We start from the raw sequence: 22,637 nt of genomic DNA on the forward strand, positions 1-22,637 counted from the left end.
AAAAAATATTACAGAGGAACCGAGGCTAACCATTGTTAAACTGCTGGTGCACGTGAAGGAGACCTGTGTTGAGTATGTCTTTCAGTTATATTTATTAGACAGGAAGTGGGAATAAGCACAAGGAAGGCTGTGCAGGCTGTCAAACAGATGAATACATTGATCGCTTTGTCTTTGAATGCACAAATCTGTCAAGTCTGACACTCTCTAGCACCCTATCTATGCTTCCTTCATGTAATAGTTAATGATTTCTTTTAAAAGCTTGCTGATGTTGCAGAATCAGCTATGGTGTGGGATCTAGTTTGCAAGCTACGCATCACCAGCCACAACTAGAAGGTCCTCTTCTGGTCAGGTCTAAGTGCTTTACCTTCCGAGACTGTTTTGAAGTTGTGCTTTGAGTGAAAGTTGACTTTTCTCAGATCTGTGAGGAAACATGTCCCCTGCAGCATCAGAGTGGGGAGGTTTTCATTCAAATGTGATTGGATGGGGAAGTTTGAAGACCTTCATTATTTTACAAAGTTTGGGGGGATTAAAAAAGAAAACCAAACAACCTCAAGCAATTTTGGGGAGACTTTTATATTTGCAGTCATGGTCTTTCAGCTTTGCTCATCACTTAGCTACGTATCAGTAGGGCCAGAGATTTGGCTGTTCTATGGACAGGAAGTACATTATTTCTTTTTTCTTTGTGGGGGATGGGAGGGAGGATTGGAGAGACGATCCCTCTCTCAATTCTGCTATGCTGTGAAGCAGAGGTAGCAAGCTGATGGGAACATCTCTAGCAGAGGCTCAGGAGGTACACTTAGAAAAACTCTCCCCCTTCCCCCATGAAAAATCCACATTTATACTGAATTGAATGTAGTCATAGAAAATTGAATATAAATAATGCGGAGGCGTGCAGCCTTCTGTTTCCTTCCTAGGTGTCTGGGAAATGACAGTAGGCATTTTCTGTGCTCCCCTGGGTACAAGAACAACACTGGCTACTAAAAGCTTCCCAGGTTATGCATTATTTCATAGCCTTCATTACTGAAAGTTTACTGCTCTGCCTCCCTGGCTTGCTTCTGCACTCCTGCTTCCTGGCTCAGTGCAATGCCTTTTTCATTCTGCTTTAAGTGGTAGCAACCACAGGGGACTATTATCCATGGGAGAGCCTCATGGAGTTGTTGGTCTTGTGAGATCCCCACACTGCTTTGTCCACTCCAGTGCTCCTCATGGCAGTTTCTCTGTCTCTGAACAGTCTGTAGCCTTATTTACAGACTTGCAAGGTGACATGATGGTGAAAATACACAGTGTCCAAAGCTAAACTATGGGCACTGAGCCATCAAGGACAACTGAGTGGGCAGAGAACTGGCACCTAGCACAGGTAGCCCTGCCCTTGGCACAGCAGCTCTAGCACTGTCACTTTTCAGCTGCTCAAATCCCCTTCCGTTCAAACATGACAGGTTTAAAAGGCCTTTATTAACAGGCAGTGCTAATTACATTTAAAACAACATGAGTCTGGAGAGAGGAGGGGAGGGCAGAGAAGGCAGGTGGGTCTCAAACTCGGCTTTTCTTTTATCTGGGTTTCTTTTCCTCCTGTTTAGCTTTAAATGTGATTTGATTGATTCTTGTCTTGCTAATTAAGAATATAATTTAGCCTTAGCCTAGGAGGTATTAAAACTAAGCCTTATCCAAAGCAAGAGCTGTGTTCAAGGGAACATGCAGAAATTAGCAACAGTTGTTTTCTGGTTCTGTCAGTTTGCTTTGCTGCACGGGAAAGATGAAACCCACACAACTGGCCCATGGTCCATCTCCAAACCTGGCCACCTCAGAGATTGCATCACCTGGCTGGGAGGTCAGAACTTGGCTGGGCAAAGGCAGTAGGCTTCGTGCCTCCCGAGGGTGGCTGCCTGCACAAGCTTGTCCTGCTGATGCCTCTCCAGCTAACGCAAATCTGCTCTGTGCTACCTCTCTAACAAGGAGCTCAGCAGTTTGTTCTGCAAAGAATGAATCAGCTCTGAGTAGGGTTGGTGGTAAAAGAGCAGAACAGAGGAGACTCCCGACATAAACCACCAGAATAATGCTGACTTCAGACCTGAGAAGGCTGGCTTAGTTGTAGCATGTTTGTTCCGTTACTTAGTTGTTCTGTTTTGTATGGTTGTATGTTGGGACAGGACTGAAATCTCTGCAGGGTTTAGAGTTCACTCCCAAGTCTTCAGATTACTCAGCAAGCACTTTGCTAGGCTTAGGAGTCTTTGTTTGCTCTCCCCTTGCTCTAGATCTTCCAGGGATTTGCTTTTCTAGATTCATTGTGGGAACTCTTTCAAAAACAGCATATGTCAAATGACCAAGTAGTTTCACTCACTATATTTTGCTTTTGCAATAGAAAGTCTTGTAACACAAGCAGTCTGTAACATGACTTGGATGATTTTGCGCAAGTATTGTAACAGCTAGGAGAGACTATTAGCTCAGGAGAGACTCTTATCAGCTCTGTAGCAAGAGCAGGGCTTTTGTAACAAACCATGAGTGCTTACCTCCCTGTGGGTCTGAGCTCCAAAGCGAAGAATTCAAAACAGCTATAAAGCTAAACAAAAAGAAGTACATGCCTTTCAGTTTGCTTTGTCTTCTGTACTATAGAAAGAAGCATGACAGATGATGCTACTTAGGTTTGGATTAGGCTGGCTTTCAGGATATTTCTGTAAATAGAGTTCAGGGTTACAGCTGACAACAGATGAGAATAAGGATATATATCTTCAATCAGAGGGAAAGGAAGAGAGTCTGAAGGTGTATGTTAGATATTTGGTCTACTGTGGTTCTCTAAGACAGGTTTCATCTTATTTGACTGTATAGAAATTAATCTCAGCCACCCCACGCAGGGAATGACCCTGACAAGAAGCAACACAAGCAGGGGGTGGTGTCATTCTGAACCCTCAGAGCTATGGTTTATAGCTGTCTGGCATTTTCACTAGTATCAACTCTGTGAGTGTTCCTACCCCAAAATGCTGTTGTTTATCACAGGATTCATTGTGATCTACAAAAACTTTTCAGTTAGATGTTTGCAATGAAAATATGAGGACTGGGACACCTTTGGCATTTGTAACTTTATTGCAGAAAAAAAATTCCACTATTAACATATTTTACAAAGAAAGTTGCACTTTGGTGTTGGGTGAGTTTTCTTCCTCACCCCTTTCCCCTGGACAGCGATGCATGGGAAACCAGAACAACTAGCCCCTGCCCTTTTGGATGTGTGCAGAGATACTTTCCAGCTATGCCAGCCTGTACCAGTTCCAGCCTGGATGGAGTTCTATTTTCCACCACTAACTTGCCTCTCTTTGTGCCAAAAACCAGTAGCACCCTGCCCTCTGGCAGGGGAAACAAGTCTGTAGCTGGGGAGATTGCTCTGTGCAGACAATGCTTGATACAAAAGCTTTGGAGTTGTGACAATTGCCCTTTAGTTTTCATGCAATAATAGTAGGAGAGAACCAACCTTTCTTCCCTATTTTACTGGGCATCCTTACAATAAATATATGCAAGGCCAAAGCCAACAGCTGAACCCAAACTGCACTGCAGCCACTTGTCAGCCACTTCGGAAGTAGTAATGCAGGAAGGAGGAACTGCTGCCTTACCCAGTTCATCTATTTGTCCCAGACCAGTTCTGCTCCATCTTTGGGCTTTGCAGATAATTTGAGCCCTGCTGATGGGGAAATTCCCCTTTCCCTGCTAAGACAAGCAATAACAGCACTGGAAAAAAAAAGGTGCTTTTGCTAGTGAGGCCTGGTATCTGTCCTTGTGGGGTCAGTGAGTGTTGCTACTGAAAGACTGAGGCTTTGTAAGAGCAACGTTGTAGATAATCTCTAGCCCTTGCTGTGTCCTGAGGGAGCAACTGGCTTAGTCAAAAATCAAACACTCTAAAGAAGGCATGTGTTTCTCTTTACCTGCAGTCAAATGTGAATTAGAAAACAGGAGCAGGTGTTAATTACATGAAGATTTTCATGTCACGCACACTCTGGTCTTTCTGAGGTGAGGACACCAAAAGATCCTCAAACTTACACTCGGAGGCTCTGGTCTGTGCGTTTCCTTGCGGGGTCTCAAGAGCCTTGGATGCAGTCTACAGCAGTGATATTTTGAGGTGAAAGTGCAGAATCTGATCAGCCTAACACCTGGAAAGGGAAGGGGAGGAAGGCACCTACATCCAGGATCTGTCCTCATGACAAGACACCAACTGGCTCAAAGACCAACATTGAAAGGTAAAGGAGCTTTGATCTTGCATAGCAGAGGAGGGAGAGTGCAGTACTAGTTTTGTACAATAACTTTCAGCAACCAGATGCTAGCAGCAAAATGGGGGGTACCTGAGGAAAGACATGTGTCAATCCAGGCAGGGAAATGGATTAAAGCATTTACTGAGCCTGGGCAAGGAGTTTACGCATATGCTGAAAGCATCAAGTATGGGAGACACAGTTTCCTAATTTTGGTGAGACCAAATCAGTGTGTCTACTTCGCAATAGACTGAGTCCTATCAAGCCCCGTTAAGCTAAAATTATGTTCATTTTCCTCCCAGCAACTTCAAAACAACATCAAGTAGCAAGGGCACTTCTCCAGTGGCCACAAAACTGTTTTCCCTGGCTAAAAAGAAAAGGCATGCATGTAGGAAGGAAGCAGAGCAGTCTGTCATCCTCCTGGTAGGTGTTTCAGGAGGGGCAGTGCCAATCCCAGGACTAAAGCTGAAACAGGAACAAAAAAAAAGTGCAAGAAAAAAAACAAACCAAACAACCTTAAAAATACAGAACAAGAGTGAGCCCAGAGAACTGATTTCCATATCCTTGGCTCCCTCAGAAAACAGCAGTCTCCTTTGCTAGCACTGTGCTGATGCCACCAGTGTTAAGAGCTCTTGTATGGATCACTTGCCCACCTCCTTTGAAAGCAGCAGCTGCCAAGATGGACAGAAGAGATCCATGCAGAATGTGATGGCAAAGGTTGTCTTGGCTAATTGGTGACCACACTAAAAGGAGGAGGGCCCCCCTCTTGAGGGCCTTGTTTCAAGGAGAGACTAGAGGAAAGGGCCAGACTTGGGCTCTGATTCCCAGCATAAAAACTTCACCATTGAACTGTTTAAAATGTCTAAAACCAAAAGCCATCTGAAAAAGATCTTTCAGTTGTGTGCAAATAACAGCCCCTCATTCCTCAGCAGATCGTCTGGGACCAAGTCCTCAAGGCCTTCTCCTCTGGGAAGTTCAGCCAGCCAGGCAGAGGACAGCCCGGTTGCCTAGTAGCTGTAGAGTGAGAGAGGGGTGTCCTCCATCATGTCATCCTAGAAGCAGAGAAGAGTGTGCTTTAATGAGATGTCTGCACGATGGCATGCAGTCCCAGCCTGGCAGAGTGCTGTGCAGGCAGCACAGCCTGCTCATCCACACTGTCACAGTGTGGCCATCTGTCCAGCAATCCACCCAAATGCTGTCCCTGGGCAATTCCTGGATCTTTGGACTGTCATTCTCCCCTCCTGCTGCAGCTTTTGGAGAGGTGTGTGCAGGAAGAGCCTGCCTGCTGCAGGGATGTGGAAGACCCTGGCTGTGGAAAACTCTACTCAGCTTGAAACAGCATCAGCTTGCTTGCTAGCTGCAGAAGGGAATCGGTACTCCTCTGTCCCAGAAAGCGCAAAGTTAGTTGCAGATTCCCCAGAGCTAATCCAGCCTCTGAAACCTCATATCTTTTTATATCCCCAAAGGGTCAAATGCAGACAGACAGACAACCTCCCTGGAACAGAGCATGGAATCTGCTTTGTCATAGTCACAAAACAAATACAGAATACACAAGAGGAGGCTAGGAAGGTGTCATTTCGGGGGAAGTTTGGATGGAACTCCCCTTCCTCTCTATTTAACCTCTTAGCATTCCCCTGCAGAGTGAGGGGAAGGCAGAGAGCTTCTTTAGTGGCCATCCTTGAGACTTGCTGTCTTGATTCAAACCCTGGATGGAAGGAGAGGGACCTAAGAGGGAACAGGAGTTGTGATCAGCATTCTTGCTGCTGCAAAGACCCAAAGCATTGCTAATGTAGTAGAGAAGGGGAACTGCAAAGCAGCCAGTAGCAAGCCAGACCATGTCAGGCTGGGCTGAAGGCATTACTCACCATGGGCAGGTCCTGCAGGCGCCGGAACTCCATGCGGCTGTTGTGCTGGCGGTATCTCAAGAAGCCCACCAGGCCTAGGATGCCCACCATGACAATGAAGACAGAGATCACGGTGATTACCAAGGGGTCTGCCCTCGTTGTCTCAGCCAAAGGAGAACTGGGTAGCTCTGCAAGGATACCAAGGGAATGAGGCCAAAAGAGAGCCTTCAAGGGCTGGAGTAGCAAAGCCGAGTCTTTTCTGGTTCTGCTTAGTACAACTGAGAGGCAATTCAAGGTAGCCCCAACCCTTTGCTATGTTTTGTGAGAGCAGGAACAAAAGCAGAGCATTTACCTGGATTTTTGTCATCAGCAACATCCAACACAGAAGCTTTCTCGTGCATGGGTTTTAATGGCTGCTCCAGTGTAGATATGTTGGTGGGGGTATCAGCTGTGCTGGTAGACGAGGAGCTGGTCACAAGGGATCTCACTGTCACAGTACTGGAGGCGATAGCAGGGGATGTGCTCCCTACGGTGGAGATGGGAGCAGAAGAGGTTCTGGGCTCCGTGGTGCTTTCCTCTGTGGCACCCACAGGGCTTGTTCCTGGCCTGGTTTCAGACCTTGCTGCTGTGGGCCCCATGGTCTGCCCATCAAAAGGCCCCAGCTGAGAGCTGTTAGTTGTTGCTGCAAAATAGGAACAAGCAGTTATTTCAAATGGTAAAGTGCAGCGCACTGTTCTGTGGGACTGGATGAGGTGGAAGTGAGGCTGTAAGGAAGACTGCTGGGACTATATGAAAAGCAGCTTATTGACAACTCTTTGGAAAACAAGCAGGTCCTATAGCACAGCCACAGCTGAGGCACACTATAAGCGTCAGTGCTTAGAAAGTCCTCTTGGTTTTCATATGTGCCAATCTGCAATGTCAGGCAACCTCAGCTGGGCCCACAAATCCTGTATTCTGGGGACGAAGGACAAGCAGAGAAGCCTCAAACAGCTCTGCACAGAGCTGGGTATTGCACCCCAGAGCAAGAGACTGGGAAAGGTCTCTCATTTCTCCTTACAGGGAGCACAAAGGGAGCTGCCCAGGGACTGGGTGGCAGCATCCCCTGAGGCTGTCTCCATGCATCGCAGAACAGCAGGACCCCGTGACACAAGCCAGGGCAAAGGATGCAGTTGTGCATGAACACTGTGCAAATCAGTGGTCAATCAATATCTGCCTTGTATCAGGGGTGTCTGACAGCCTGACGGGCCCCAAGGTGGGTGAGACTGGGATTGCAGACCCTATAGCCAGTCCCTACGCTGCCCAGAGGGATCTGAAGGTAGGGTAGGGGTTCCCATGGTTGCCCAGGGATGGATGGGCTGATGCTTCTGCCTGCCCATCTCCATGCTTTGTGTTAAGGGAGGGGGTGCTGCCCAGTTCTGCAGTGGTTCCTGTCAAGTCCCCAGCCCTGGTGCAGGAGAAGCCCAGCTGGGCAGTGCTGCTGAAGCATGTTGTTTTGGGTGAGCTATATAAAGGATTTCCCTGCACACAATCAATGTCCTCATCAGAAAACAGACAGCACAATTAATACCATAATTAATGGGGTTTGCAAAGAGGATGCTGAACTAACAGCACCTCTGCAAGTCAGTCTCACTAAGTGGCCGTGCTTAAGGGCTCATTTCCTTCTTCTCCCTCTCCCCAGTTCCCATGAGGGTTCACAGAAGTTTCCAGGTTGTGCATCCTTGGGGCAGGACTTTCTGCATAGGCAGCAAAGGCAAAACCTTACCCGGCACACTGTTCAGAGGAAGCGTGGGGGTTGCACTGCTGGTGTCATCCATTTCTTCAGTTGTGCTGAAAGTCTCTGTGACTTCATGGTTGGGCTGGTTTTCTTCCAGAGTACTGGCAGTCGGGGTAGGAGAGGGGATTTCAGTGCTGCTGTTGACTGACAAGCTCACGTTGTGGTGCTCGCGCTGTGTAACTGTGACATCTCTGGGGCTGGCAGGGGTGGAAGCCTGCAGTCTCTCCGCCTGGGTGCCTACCATGGGGGTGGTAGGGATGGAGGCATCCTCCATCTCTGTAGCGTGGGCTCCAGTGGCATTGAGTGTTGCAGCAGTCAATTTTTTCTCCAGGCTTGTCTCGGGAATGGCAGTAGTCACTGGACTGAAGGCAGAGGCTTCCGTTGGCTGATGCGAGGTCAGAACTGTGCTAAGAAAAAGTGATGGTGTCTCCAAGGTCTGTGCTGTCTTCTGTCCCTCTCCTACAGAATAGAGTTAAGAAATGCTGAGAAGTTTGTCAGAGATCCCACACTGGGAGGAGAAACAGAGGAGGCCAGGAATTGAACCTTTCCATCCCCTTAACTCCAAATCCAGCAGAGGTTCACACCTGGGGAAGGGGTTCAAATAGCTCCTCTGTCTTCCTGGCCTCTCTGAGGCAGGGATCTGCTCTAGGGGACCTGTCTTTACCCTCCTCCCTCTCAAGCCCTCTGCTCCTGTTCTGTGGGGTCAGCATCACTAACCCCTCTACCCTGGAGCACCTCTCTTAAACCCTTTTGGAGGATTTGGGTTTTTCTTAAAGTACCACCTGAGACCTGATTCTGGGAGAAACTTAGATAAGTCTTCCTTCGTTCATTGAGAAAGCAGTGCAGAAAAAATACAAGTGGGGAAAAAGGGGAAGTAGATCCTCTAGCTCCCCTGGCACAAGTGTAGAAAAGTAATGTTTAAAAAGTCTGTGGCTGGCAAGGGTAAAGCATGTATTGCTCATCATCTTAGCAGTAGTGTGGGCTTGCTGCTAGAGGGAAAGATGAAATGGGTAGCAAGAGAGTACTACAGCTAACAGGGCTGGTGGTGTACTTTGGGAGCTGCATTCATGAGCTATTTATGAACACATCACCACCATAAAGTGCGACTGTTGTCATAGAAATGGGGAGCTACTCAGCCTCCCACTAGAGCAAACAGGGCTAGCTTCCCTTGCGGGAAACTGCAGCGAGCAAGGATCCCCCCGGATCCACAGCCGGTAGACGGTGTGACAGCATGCGGGAGGAGGAAAACCACAGGGCTCTTACTCTGCCTGATTATAAACATGGATCCTGCGTGGGTTTTTTAGGGTGTAAACAGGAAGAAAACAGAGAAATGTAGCCACATCAGGATGGACTCTCCAGACAATTTAAAAACATCACATGGTCAATATTTTAATGACATCTGTCCAAGTTTCTACCCAAGCCACAGAGGCGTGGGGCAGATCCATCTTCATGCCCACTCTCTCCATAGTGGAGAAGCATTCGAGGCAGATGCCGTAACCAAGAAAAATTCATTCACCAACAAAGCAGCCCACTCTTGTACTAAGGCTTTGGGGAAGTCTCAGCAGTTTTTAAAAGCTCCTTAGAATGGACACAGTTATCAGAGCTCTTCTCCAGCTACAGCACTTAACAGGCCCTAAAAAAAGACACAATACAACTCTCTCAAGAGACCTTCACAGTACCCTGACCAGCTGGAGAATTCAAAACCTCGAAGCAGCCTGACGGAACTGTGCTTCCCCGGCCTGGGGCCCCAGTCCCAGGAGGGCTCCGGCGGGGGATGCACAAGCAGGCAGCACAGCCCCGCTCGGCACGTTCGGAGAACAAGCTCTCGAGAGGAGCCCCAGCTGGGGCAACTTAAACATGAAGACTGAAGGCGTAAGTGATGCTCCCTTTGGCCTCGCCTGGATCCAGCTGTCAGTGGCCAGAACATGCCTCTAAAAAAGTAAACTGCTCTCTGAAATGGAGCTAAGGCATAGGATATGCTCACACCAGTACACCTGGAAGGAAAAGAGCTGAGCACTGTGTTTCCCGGGATCAGGCACCAAAGCTCACAGCTCTTCATGCAACAATTTCCAGCCCTGAACCCAGCTTTGCTATTCAGCATGCTGCCTGCTGGGTGAGCTCCCAGCAGCTCCAGAGCCTGCGCTGGGCAGCGCTGAAGGATCCCAACTCGGCATTGGCAGATGCTCTCTCTGTAAACACCCGATTACCTGTTCCTAACGTAGCAAGAGACGCACACAGAGCTGCACTGTCACCACGGAGTAAACAGGAAAGGTGGTGGCCAGGTGCCCGGCCAGTGCCGAGCCTGGCTACAGTGCTGCTTTGAATAGCTGGCCTGTGCCTGGGGCGGCCTCCCACAGGGTGGCAAGTCATGATCAGGGTCACGCAGTCTTGCACAAAGGCCTGAGCACCTCTGAAACGGTTGTGCCAGTTTCTGACTAGGAAAGGAAAGCCAGCGAGAAGGCAAACGAGTCTGGGCCTTACACACCAGGGCACCTCCCCACAGTGTCAGGAGCTGGCATCCCTGCCACGAGGTGCAGTGGGGCAGGAGGGTTTGTGGGGACAAACAGCTCCCTCCACCCTGCAAATAAGGATGGGCTGCACACACAGCACCCTGCTGTCTGCGAAGGAGAGCTGGTTGGAGCAGTACTTCTCTAAGCTCTTCTTTCTGTGAGCAGCCACACAGCTCCTTCCCACAGAACATCCCAGTGTCCATGATCAGCGAGGAGGTGGTACCCAGGGCTGCTCTGGCCTCGCATCCCACAGGAACATAGCAGGACCATTGCAGAAAGGCCTGTGCTGTAGTGGCAGCCACACCAGCACTGTGGTATGTAAAACCCCGGTTGTATAGAATTGCAGAAGAGATGTTAAAATTGGCAGGTACCGAAAGAGACCTGCTCTGAGGCCTTTGGGCATGGCAGGTGTTGATGGCACCTGGATTAGCAGGTCATCTAACCTAGCACATCTCGGCACACCCAGCTCAGGAAACAAAGGAGAGCCTGGAAAAAGGGAGAGCCTAAACCAGGCTAACACTAAGACTCAAGCCAATAAGAGATGATGGTGGGAAGATAGAGAACAAGGCCAGAGCCTTAAGATGGGCAAGGAAATAAAGGACAGTGAGTAAATCCTGATCACTGGGAGACAGACAAGACAAAAGACCACCATCACTGTCTGTCAGCTCCCAAGGGGTAAGGGCACATCCAAAGCCAGCACACAGTCACCAAGCAAAGCACCTGGGGAAATACCTGATAGGTGCAATTTAGTGCTTGTGAACACGTGGGTGTTAAGAGTGCAAGCACTAATGAGTGTTACTTTGGTTTTGTTTTAAAATAAAAACACCCCCGACAGGGTCTTGCATTAAGATTTACTACATTGCTGTAATGCCACAACTTTGTTTCCCCCAGTTTTACCACCCAAACACGCAACCCATTCCCACCCAGCTCCAGCGCAAACCCCGCAGTGCAGTGGGGGAGACCACGGCTCTGCTGCGAAGCCGCTGTGGCTGGCTGTGCTGGCTGAGACCCAACAAACCCCACGCCAGCTGTGGTCCTCCAGGGTCCAACCACTGTGGTTTGCTCTGGATTCTCAGTGCCCGACAGGTTGGAAAATCCCCAGCTCCAACGCTGTTGTGACTGCTCCAGTCACTGAGCGATGATGTTTTTAGCTGTTTATCACTTACTTAGAGAGACACAGGTCAGAGCTCGTTACCCTGGCATCTTCCCGGAGGAGCTCTGCTTCCTGCACCACATGCCAGGGAGGCTGTGGCTGCATTGCCTGAGGCATCGCCCTCATCAGCTCCTGCAGACAAGAGGGAACCATGCCCCTCTTGTCTCAGGTGGTAAGGGAAGGAGTTAGTGTGGATGCTTCACCTTCTCTGGGATTCTCCAAGGCCTGACAGTTGCAGCACCCCAAGACAGCTGGTGAAGGTACAGTCACCCTTGGATCCATAATAAAGCAACTATGACCACACTGCAAGTGAAGAAGCAGGACCAGCTGCAAGCAAGAGCTCTGATAATAGCAGCATCTCTTTTTCCCTGACGGGGAAAAAAGGGTGGGTTTGCTTTGGTTATGCTGCAGTGCCTGCTAAAGCAGAGCTGGCTGGTGGTCCCCAGGCTACAGCCCCGGGTCTGTGCTAACCACCAGGCTCAGTCTGCGCCTGGTGAGAACCAGCGATCTCAGACCACATTAGGGCAGGGCTGGTGGACTTGGAGCGGCAGCTCCCATCAGACAGCGCTGACTGCAGTGACCTCTGTCTGGGAAAGGAGAGGGGTGAAGGAAGAGAGCAGCCCCAGGGGAGGAGGGATGCAGCCAGCTGAGAAGCCCCTGCCTTGGACAAGGGTGGGAAATGCTCCCTGCTCCGCGAGAGAAGGGAGGGCTCTGAGCATCAGCCCACAGCTTTGGTCCTCTCTGGCGCTGCATGATGACACCGAGGGACCTCCACACATCAACCCGAACTCCCACCAGCTCCAGAGCAGACATGGTATAAATATGCCATAATGAAGAGGAGTGAAGGAAGCCAGCTCTGCAGGAGATGGGGCCATTCCTGCTTTGCTCTCCCTGCCCAAGTTTCAGGGCTGGGGCCAAGTGAGGGGCTGAGGAAGGTTTGCAGAACCAGCACAGAGCATCGCTGCTGTGTCAGGGCAGCCACGCAGAGTGGGGACGTCTCCTCCATCCTCTGCCACAGCAGTCACCCCACAGTCTATTTGTTTCTCAGAATAAAACAAGGCAGCAAGAGAGAACAGGGCCTCAGCTGGACCAGCCTGCAGATAAGTTCTTGCCACAACCCTCCTGCCCCAGTCCCAGCAGCATCCTCTGCACCCTCCTTCCTATCTCAGCCTGAGCTCCCCAAGGGTCAACACAGACCTGACTCCAATCCATAGGCTTTATCACTGTTTCTAAAATCCCTCTTAGGGTGAGACGTAGAAGAGCCATGTAAGGTATGGAAGCCAGCAGCAGGCTGGCTGCCGGGGCTCGAGGGAGAGCAGGGCAGTGGGGTGCAGGCTGCAGTCACTGCTGGAAGAGGTGCACAGAGACCCAGGTGAGAGCTGAGCACAAAGATGAGGAAGGATCCACCCAGGATTTCAGAAAAAGTGCCCGTGGGAGCAGGACTCCCTGGTGCAGATGTATCCTCCTGCGCAGGCTGTCACTGTCTGTGGATAGCACCTCACTTAAATCTGCTTCCTACAGAATGCGTGTCAAACCACTACTCTGATTCATTGAAAAGGCACCCAAACCCTTCTAAAATGCTATTTTTGTGCACTAACTGAATTCAATTTCCATGTAAGTGTAACAGCTCAAGTCACAAACAACCTAGTAAAATGCAAAATTAATATAATGTTTAAAAAGTAACAGCATAAGCTGTAACCTATATGTATTTAAGCAATTATATCCTATTGCTTAGCAAAGTACTCCATTAAGTGTAGAAATTATCTTTTGTTGCCAGTTATTACCTTTTTATGGTTACCAACCAACGGTAATTAAACAACCTCTTCAAGGCAAAAGAGCTTGAGTATAAATGCAAATAAAACCATACAGTGGGATTTAAAACCAAGGCTCTTCATTTCAATTAAAAGTGGAACTGGAGTAGCTGCTGATTAGATACCAGCTGAGCCTGACCTCTTCTCCTTAACTCAGAGTTTGGAATAAAAAAAACAAGGGGCAGGAGAGATTTCTAGAGCCCTTCAGGAAGGTGCCAGATGCACCAGGGATACTGTAGGGCAAACACCCTCATTGCGATGAAGCGAGGCGCAGAGACACAGATCCGGTACGAAGGGCAACTGCTTTGTAAACTCGGCTCCAGTTTGATACCTCGCAGGACCTGGATGGAGGCAGGATGCCACTGGGCTGCGTTTGCTGCAAGCTCCAGCGCTCTCCCTGCCAGGGCTGATGCCAGGACTGTCCCCATCCCTGTCCCGGCAGAGAGAGGCTGAACTGGCTCCAGGCATGGGGCGCAGGGACAGATCAGGCCTTGCAGCCCGCCTGGGGACCACAGTGGAGCTCTCGCAGCAGCAAGTTAATTCATTGCACCCCACGTGGCCTCTGTGAGCTGGGCCAAGCCGTTGCACAGGCAGCAAAACTGGGGGATGGGGGAGGCTGAACTGGGGGTGCCGAGCACCCAGCGCGGCCCTGAAAGCTGCCAGGCATGCTGCAAATCAAGGGCTGCGGTAAGGGACAGGAATAGAAACCGTGTCTCCTGACCGAGAAGCTCCTTCCAGCCCGATAGGCCACGAGCTGAGCACGAGACGGGGCCCAGATTAGATATGGGGCGCTGAGCGAGCGCAGCGCTGGGGAAGGACAGCCCAGCGCCCAACCTGCCCGGGCAGGCAAGAGGACGCTTCCCCAGGGCATTTGTGGATGCCAGGCCTCAAGCTTGAACCCCTGGGGAGCAAAAAGGGGAGCCAGGAGCATGCCAGTGCTACCGTTTTATTTGGTGGCACTGCATTTGGGATGGGAACAACCAGCCAAAGGTGGTATAGCAGAGCCGGGCAGAGAGTTGCGAGAGCAGAGATGAGCAGCCCTGGAAACGGCGCCGTAAATGCCGAGCACAGGTTCTTCAGTACTAGGAAAAGCCATAAAGCAGCACAGACATGCCCAGAGCATGCAGCGGTGCCAGAGCCTGAGCCGGGGAGGGGGGCAGTGCCAGCCCGAGCGCCTGCCTGTGGGACGCAGCACCCCAGGGTGGCACACTCTGCCTAGCCCTGCCACGTGAGCCCTTCCCCACCCAGCCAGGGTGGGGAGAGATGCAAGAAACTGCTTTCCCACAGGTTTGCATGAAGCCCCATCGCTTGATCCCCCATTTAGAGGTGAGGGGGCTTATTCTGAACTCCTGTGGCAGGACAAAAGGGGAGAGCAGGCTGCCTTGCTCAGCCACCACTGTCACACCAGCCAGTTATTTTCCACTGGCCGCATGCAGCTACGAAGCACTCGGCTTGGCAAGAAGGTGCCTGGGAGGCTCCCACGCTGTTTGCTTTGTTCCTCGGTGCAGGGATTGAGCCGTGATGAAGACCCCTTTGTCCAGAGGCTGCTGGGGACACGCACAGCACCCAAGGCCTAGGAAGCCTGCCCTTCTCTGGGGCTGCGTAACCCCAATAATACAGCAACAGCAGGGAGGTCTGGCATCAGCCAGCCCTGACCCTGCTTACCCTGGGAGTCACAGCTGCAGTGGAGGAAGTACTCGTGTCATTAAGAGAAAATTAATTAGCCAGTTGCCTTAATAGCAGCCCCATGTCAGCAGGGAGTCTCCAGGGCAGTGTGGCATGAACTGGGGGGGAGTCTGGACATCAGGAAATCTGCCCAACCCTGAGCAGCCCCCAGGACCTTCCAGCTGTGTGGCTGCTGGTTTCATGGGCCGTGGGCCTTGGAGGATGCATCCTGCCCTGAGCAGCCACGGTTTGGGTCATGCAGGGTGAGCACGTGCCCTGGCCCTGCCCTGAGCAGCACTACAGGGCTCAGGACATGGCCCCGGACCCGAGCGGTGCTGAGCCTCATGAGTGTGGTGGGGATGAAGGCAGCCAGCGTCACCGCAAGGCAGCTTGTGGAAACCCCTGCGTCTGCCCACCCAGAGGGCCTCGGTGGAAAGGAAGGAGGGAGAGGGGCCTCTGTGCTTTGGATCATCCCTGCTCCCCTTCACCCAGAGGGACGGGGCCAAGGGAGCTGAAGGAGGCTAGTGCTTCTCCCCTGACCAGCAGGTCATCAGGGAGCCAAGATCCACCCCGCACCTGGGGCTGGGGGAAGAGCATGCACAGAAACAGCATCGAAGAGCGACGGCACAACATGATGGGGCTGAGCAGCGGGTGTTGGGTCAGTGGTTACCCCACACAGCAGGAGGTACCAGCCTGAGGAGAGGACGGAGCTGTGGCTCCATTATGGATGCAGGAGAACTGGGGCCAGCCAGCCAGGGTGGGCTTGGGTACATCCACTTCCCCTCGCCCTGGGCAAACATGGAGAAAAAAATCATGGCAAATCAGCCATGGGGCTCTGCAAGTGGACACACTGCCCGCCTGTGTGCGAGGCCCTGGGTGCCGACAGACGGGGCTTTATGCGCTCGAACCGCTCCCGGCCCGCACTGTCCCCTCCGCTTGGGAGGCAGCTCAGCGCGGGAGGGGGAGGCAGCAAAATGCCCACACCAAAATTACTCCGGGGTTTTATTTGTAAGGCTGACGGTGCTGGAGGAAGTGGATTTCCGCAGGCAGCGAAGAAAGGCTGCATTGAGAGGCTGGGGTGGGCAGAGCACGGGGGACGCAGCAGCCCGAGCCCCTCTGCGGCCTCGCAGCAAACCCGGCTGGGAAGCGGGAGCAGGCGCTGCCGGATGGGGGGGGCAATGGGGATCTGTGCCAGGAGCAGGGCAGAGACCAGCTTGCAGAGCTGGGACAAGCCCTGTTTTGGACAGGTTTGTCTCAGGACTGTCAACTTTGGCACCAATCTCCGGGTGAACCTCTCCTTCCCCCATCCCTGTCCTGCTGGGATTCTCTGGTGTCTCATTAAGGGTTGTGCTTGCTACGGGGCAGTTTTTATTGCTGTCATCTCTTTCATGCCACCTATTTTCACAAAACATTTGTTCTCTCAACTGTGGCTGGGATTAGCTAGTGGTCCCAAAAGCCATGAGGGCAAGGGCCAGGCTAGCTACATAGGTGCCATTTCCTGAGGCTGTGAAGGGACTTTGGGAATGGAACACTAAGCATGAAAGATGCCAGGAGAAATCCAGCGCAACTTTAATTCTGGCATGTTCCAGCAGTTTGAGTCTTGAACTTTGCAGCAAGAGGGCTTCTATGAGCCAGCTGGGGCAGGGAGCTCCCCGGGGGTACCTCAGCACGCTGCGAGACATGGGACCAGCTGCGAGGCATGGGGCCAGCACAGCCAGTGGCAGCCCTGAGCTCCTCTTCTTGGCTGATGGAAATCCCAAATCGTTCCTCTGCCAGTGGCCAGTCACCTCCCAGCACTGTGTACAGCCACCCTTGCGGGGGGAGCGCAGCGTTACCCAAGGCTTTGCCCACATAAAGGGGGCTGGTTTGGGACTATTTCCCCATGCTCAGCCTCAAACCCAGCCAAACCGCATCCGGCACCCAAAACCTCAGCCTGAAGAGCTGCTCTTGCTGCTGGGACTCGGCACCGCGGGCACCTATGCTGGGGTTTTGCCAGCCCAATTAGTTACTAGAAACCCAGTTTCTATGTGTCACCCCTCCATCTCTTACAGCTGCTGTCGCCGTGCTGTGATATGACTGGGCTCTGGCCAAGGGTTTTTTCTCAGCCACAAAGAAGAAGAAACATGTTTGCTTCTCGAGCCCCAGGCAAGCCCCTAAATGCCAGCTCAGACTTTGTCACTGCCAGGGTCACGGGGGATGGCAACAGCTCCCCGACTCGGGGCAGGCTCCCGCCACATGGCAGGGCTCCGCGGCGTGTCGGTGGACGAGGCTGTCAGCGCCACGCTGCAGACTGTGCCTGCCCACGTGGGGACATGTTGCTCGTGGAGCCGAGCCGAAATACAGCCTGGGAAAGGCTGCCTGGGGCCGGGGTCTGGCTCCTGCTCCGTCCCGGCCACCGGCATCGCCTCCTCTCCGGCAGCACGACGGGGCGGGCGCCTTGTGCCCGCAGGAAGGCGGCAGAGCTGCGGCTTTGTCCGGGGTCTCCTCGGGGGGAAGCTCAGCAGCGGCTCGTAGGCGCCCGAGAGCTGCAGGGGGGCAGACGCGGGGCTCGCAGGGCTGGATGCTGGAGGGCGAGTGCCTCGGGGCTCGCCGCTGCCCTCCCCGCGCATCCCCCCGTTTTCCCGTTGCCCCGGGGAGGTGAGCCCGGCCAGGCCCGGCCCGGCCCCGCCGGCGGGGGCGCAGCGCCCGCGGGGCCAGTGCTGCCGGCAGCTGCCTTGTATGGGCAAGGCCGGGGCGGGCGGCCTCGCTGCTGCTGCCTGCAGCGAGGGGCTCGCCCGGGTGTCCCCCCCCGAGCATCCCTGGGCGACCGTACCTACGCGCCCGCCGGGGCGACGGCGCCCGGCGCCGGGGGCACTTGGCCCGAGTTTCGGGGCCAGGCCCGGGGCGCTGCTCCCCGGAGGTTTCCGTCCCCGCGTTGGGCTCCCCAAACCCTCCTCCCACAATCCCACCAGTCGCCGGAGGAGCCCGGGCCCCAGCGCTGCCCCGACGGCTGCCTCCGGCGCTGCGCTCCCCGACCGGCGGGGAACCCCCCGGGCCGCCCCCCCCGGGCCGGTACCCCTCGGGCGGCCACCCCCGGTACCTGGCAGGGCGCAGAGCAGGCAGCAGGCGGCGGCGAGGCGGAGCAGGGCGCGCCGCGTCCCCTCCATGCTGGGCCGATCCGCGCTGGCTCCGCCGGCGGCACCGGGGCGGCGCCGGGGCGGGACGGCGGCTGGGGCGGGGCGGGCGGCACGTGGTCCAGCCCCGGCCCCGGAGGCGCGGGGCGGGGGCCGCTGCCACCCCCCGCACTCCCGGCACCCCCCCGCATCCCCGTCCGGTCCGGCCCCGACACCCTCGGTCCGGTTCGTTACCGCCCCCAGCATCGCCGGTTGGTCCCCGGTACCCCCAGTTCGGGCAGGGCACTCCTGGTCCGGTCCCTCCCCGGCATCCTCGGACCGGTCACCCCAAGTTCGGGCAGGGCACCCCCGGTCCGGTCCTTCCCTGTCCCGGGCATCCCCGGCCCAGTCCTGCACCACCCCGTCACCCTGATCTGGTCTGAGGGACGCCGGTCCAAGCCCTCACCATCCCTCAGTCTGGTCCCACATAGCCCCTGGCACCCCCAGCTGAGCCTGGCACCCTCACTTTTGCCCCATACAGGGATGGGGACAGCGGCCAAGCCCAACATGGGGCATCGCCCTGGGGCCCCTGCACTGCTCCAGGGTACCCGGGTCTGTGGGCATAGCTGGGTGCAGAGCTGCTCCCAGCACCCCTGGACGCTGCCCTGGCCAGGGCTGAGCTGGGTGCTCAAGGTGTCACGGCTGATTTCTCAGGGTATCCTGCAGCTGGTGGGACACCCCCTGCCCCACGTTCCTCCCAGCCTCCTGGGGGCTGGCCAGGCCCATCCAGCTGCTGTGAGGGCCGAGCCAACAGCCATCCTTTGGAAAGTCTGACCGCTCTCTTCTGGTTGGCATTTCTGAAGAAGAAACCCCATTATGAAGCTGGCGGTGGCCAGGCACCCAGCCAGGAACCCTGTGTCCAGGCTGCTCTCTGGAAGGACCAAAAATCCCCTTGCAAATCCCTTGTCACGGTGCTTCCTCCCTGACCCCAGCCTCATGTGGTGCAGCTGGAGTGAACCCTTCTATCCTGCCCCATCAGCTCTCAGAGAAACAATGGGAAGGTTTAGTGCTCCTCTGACCTGGGAAGGTGCCTTTTGCCCATAAGGTTCAAAGAACATGAGGCCTCGGAGGCATCCAAGGGCCCCACATCATGGCATGGTCCTTGCTGACCCTCTCTCAGGCTGCTTTGGCAGAGGTGGGGCTGTGGGTCTCCTTCTCCATCCTGTGTCTGCAGCACCACAGGACAGAGGAAGAAGATGGAAATGGGTATTTTTGTTCCCCAAGAGGTCTTGCCTTCCTTCTTCAGTGTGAGGCTCCTTGGTAGCTCCTGCCCTCAGTTCAGAGCCAGGGAGAAGAGAACAGGGTTGATCTGGTGCAGAACTGATCATGGCTGTTACCAGCTCTTTAAAAAAAAAAAAAAAAAGAATTAAATCTCAGCCCCTCATTGGAAATGCATTTCTAGCTGCTTGCTACTTATTACCTACCAAAACTAGATGTACTATTTTCTGGCATCTCGTTAAAGCAGAAGTAATTTGGCTTCTACAAATTTCCCAGTTCTAAGAGGAATTGTTTTAAACGTATTCACAACTTCTTGGTAAGTGATAAGTCTTCCGCTCCCCCCAGACCCTGCAGAGGTGCCTGGCAGAGCAAAGCCTCCTTTGCACCGGACAGGCTTGGGCTCTCAGTGCCACAGTGCCTGACCCAGCACCTCGGGGTGGTCGGGAGCTTGCCACATCTCACCAGCGAGAAACCACGGCATTTCCACCCCCCTGGCACCCACCCTGAGGAGGACATGAGCTCTAGGGGACGTCGGTGCTGCTGGCTGTGACCATGGTTCCTGAGCGCGTCCAACGCCTGCAAGCTTCTGACTCACGTCTCTCCTCTGGTCTCTCTGTGGAGATGCTGAAACGATATCCACCTCAGCTGGCTTATAGATAGCAGCTCTCAGTCGTCAAGGTTACCGCTCCCTCTGCTTTAATTAAGCGTGTAGACATGGCACGAGGTATCTTCAAGCGCTGGAGGACAAGGAGAGCGGTGGGCTGGCACTCCCTAAGGGGTTTCTGAGCAGCATGGTAAACCTGGGCAGATGAGACCCCCTGCAGGTCACTGCTATTACTTTAGCTGATCTCTGCACTCATTAGGATTATGATTTAACACACTAACGAGGCACCTTTGGCTCCCCATAGCATGGAAGGGGCAGCTGGGAGCGAGAAAAGTGACTGCATAGGCGTGAGGGTGTCTTTGCAGTGACACTGCTGCTCTCTCATCCTGGAGAGGGGAGGAAAACCATGGGGTGCTTTAACATCCTGCTGGTGCGCTGGCACTTTCTCATGCAGTGAGCAAAAATATTCCCCTCAGATACCAGGGAGCAGCCCCCTTTGTCTGTGTGGGTTATATAGGGGCTCTGACTTGCTCAGAGGGTAATCGCCCTGGGCTGTTCTCGAGGGGGACAGAAAACACCTTTACAAACCCATGCAGCATGTAGACCAGACAGGTCTGGGTAGCAACGAGAGTTGAGGACTTAGAATAACTTGTGAAAGAAAGTTTTGTGCTCAAAAAAGATGGCATCGACTTCTGCCAGTATCACGCTCTCTCTTGCAGTGGCTTTATTTAGCTCCTGTCCTTTTCCTTCTGGCTGGCGGCCAAAGCACGGAGCAGGCCAGAGATGATAAAGTTGATTATGTTAATTTAATAGGAAAAAGCAGATAATAGAAAACAAGTGAGTGGAAAATAGTGGCAGCAAAAGGGCTGAGGGGAAGTAAGGGCATAGGTAGGAGAGAGGGAGGGAGATGTTGGCCCTGGGAGAGACGTGCAAGCTCAGTGCTTGGGCTGTGTCCCCCAGCCCAGGGTATGACATGAGTTGAGCGTCCCCCTGAGTGAGCAGAGCAGTGGCACAGCTTTGGTCCCACTGCCACTGTCACCCCAGCGCAGCCCACGCACAATCTGAAGAGCGATCATCTCTTTCGCACAGCCCGGAGGTGAGCGGTCGCAGCAGTGGGAGCCCTGGGCAGAGGGCTGGCAGCTGTGGCCAGCACTGCTGGGACGTGGGTGGTTCACCTGGGCTCTGGGTTCACGTAAATCATCCTATTTCTTGCGCTTTAGCCTCTCTGTCCTCTGACCTTTGCCACCGGGCACTGGCACACATCTCACCCCAGCCTTGCAGAGAGCTCAGCGGATCCCAGCCTGCCCCGTGCTACCTTGCAAACTTGGTTTTTCAGGAGGGCTGGGCAGGATCAAAGTTGGTCTTGGGGCAGATGGGCCAATATATCACCCCCAGATGGCTGCTCTCTCACCCCCCAGAAGCACTTCACTGTGGGATGGAGAGAGGAGCTGCTCTCAGAGGGAGACAGCTTGACAGTTGAAGGGATTTTCAGTTCTCAAGGGAGCTGGTAGCCAACTGACTGGAGCAGAAGAGCTAGTCCAAGGTGAGTCATTTTCCCCCCCCCCCCCAAGGTTGAAACATTAAAACAGTTTTTTATGACAGGCAAATTAAATCCCATAAGTCAGAGTCAAGAAAAAAAGAATTATCAAAGAGCAGAAGATGTTACTGAGTGACTTGCAGGCAGACAGAGTGTGCATTTGCTCAGCAGCCCAGGATATTACATCTCCTCTGTTGCTCCTCCAATGCAAAGAGCACTGCCATTCATCTATTTTTAATAACAGTGACGCAGGCAGTGAACCTGACTTCAAGGCTGGGAGCTTGTCTTCTTCCCCCTGTGTATCTGTCCTGACTCATCTTCCTTTCCAAGGGCCCTTCACTGCTTTGTAGTCCAACGAAGGAAGAACAGAAAAACAAAACTGAAGAAAAAAAGTACACCACACAGCAAAGCATCGGAGACAGAGAACCATTCTGGGAGAGGAATAATAAACACTGGGACTTTGCTGGCTCAGGGAGCCGGGAAAAATTAAGGGGCTGGGAGACCTGAATGTATACAGGGTCATGCTGATCCGAGAGCAGGATCTCTCAGGCAGCTAAGCAGGGATCCAGTAGCAGCTGGATGCTTGTAGGTCATGAAGCTCTGCAGAAAGCCCAGGCTGGAGGAAGCAGGAGCAGAGCTGAGGGTGCCCAAGCCCAGGGTGGAGGGGGGGACAAGCTGAAGAGCTCCGCTGTGGCAGAGATCTCCAATTTCAGTGCCACAATGGGTCTCTGTACTGTTGTAATTGCAGAGGTAAGGGCAGCAAGTGTGAGGAGTGTAACCAAAGGAGGAAGGGCTGCTGTATGGTCCAGGGAGGCAAAAAGCTGTGCTTTCATCCCAGAGAGGAGCTGGCTTAGCTGGGGTGTGAGGATGGTGCACCAGGAAATTCAGGAACCCTTTTGAGCCTTGGCATGGGCCAGGAGAGGTGGGACTGATGCCCATGTGGGCTGGTGGCCTTGATGCTTAATAGGACTGTGTGGTCTCTTTGGGCATCCACCACAGTCCAAGCTAGTGCAAGCCTGTATTTCTGCGCTCTGGTGGGTTTTATTGTGAATACACCTTTGCCAAATATTTAAGGTTTTCCCCTACAAAACTGATATTTTGGTATCAGACAACCCAAAAACTCAGGTGCTGCTGAGAGGA

General features: G+C 53.3%; 1 protein-coding gene across 2 annotated transcripts; it reads right to left on the reverse strand.

Moving 5' to 3' along the window:
* Window positions 1-3,055: 3,055 nt before the first annotated feature.
* LOC141946428 (uncharacterized) lies at window positions 3,056-18,216 on the reverse strand. 2 transcript variants are annotated; one of them, XM_074876166.1, is made up of 5 exons: window positions 18,066-18,216; window positions 7,836-8,306; window positions 6,426-6,755; window positions 6,095-6,261; window positions 3,056-5,281 (listed from the first exon to the last, which is right to left on the reverse strand). In XM_074876166.1, the coding sequence occupies exons 1-5, from the start codon at window positions 18,130-18,132 to the stop codon at window positions 5,237-5,239; spliced, it is 1,080 nt and encodes a 359-aa protein (XP_074732267.1). In that variant the 5' UTR covers window positions 18,133-18,216; the 3' UTR covers window positions 3,056-5,236. The 2 variants fall into 2 exon arrangements, with proteins under 2 accessions (XP_074732267.1, XP_074732266.1); XM_074876165.1 differs by having other exon boundaries at window positions 6,426-6,758.
* Window positions 18,217-22,637: the final 4,421 nt, after the last annotated feature.

The sequence above is a fragment of the Strix uralensis genome, chromosome 8 (genome assembly GCF_047716275.1).
Source record: "Strix uralensis isolate ZFMK-TIS-50842 chromosome 8, bStrUra1, whole genome shotgun sequence".
Lineage (NCBI taxonomy): Eukaryota > Metazoa > Chordata > Aves > Strigiformes > Strigidae > Strix > Strix uralensis.

Bases quoted from the DNA above. Each gene is read 5' to 3' on its own strand.
- LOC141946428 (XM_074876165.1), bottom strand. From the start codon at position 18,132: ATGGAGGGGACGCGGCGCGCCCTGCTCCGCCTCGCCGCCGCCTGCTGC. The intron at 6,262-6,425 runs GTAAATGCTCTG...GTATCCTTGCAG, and splicing joins TGCTGATGACAAAAATCCAG to AGCTACCCAGTTCTCCTTTG. The intron at 5,282-6,094 runs GTGAGTAATGCC...CTCTGCTTCTAG, and splicing joins GCCTGCAGGACCTGCCCATG to GATGACATGATGGAGGACAC.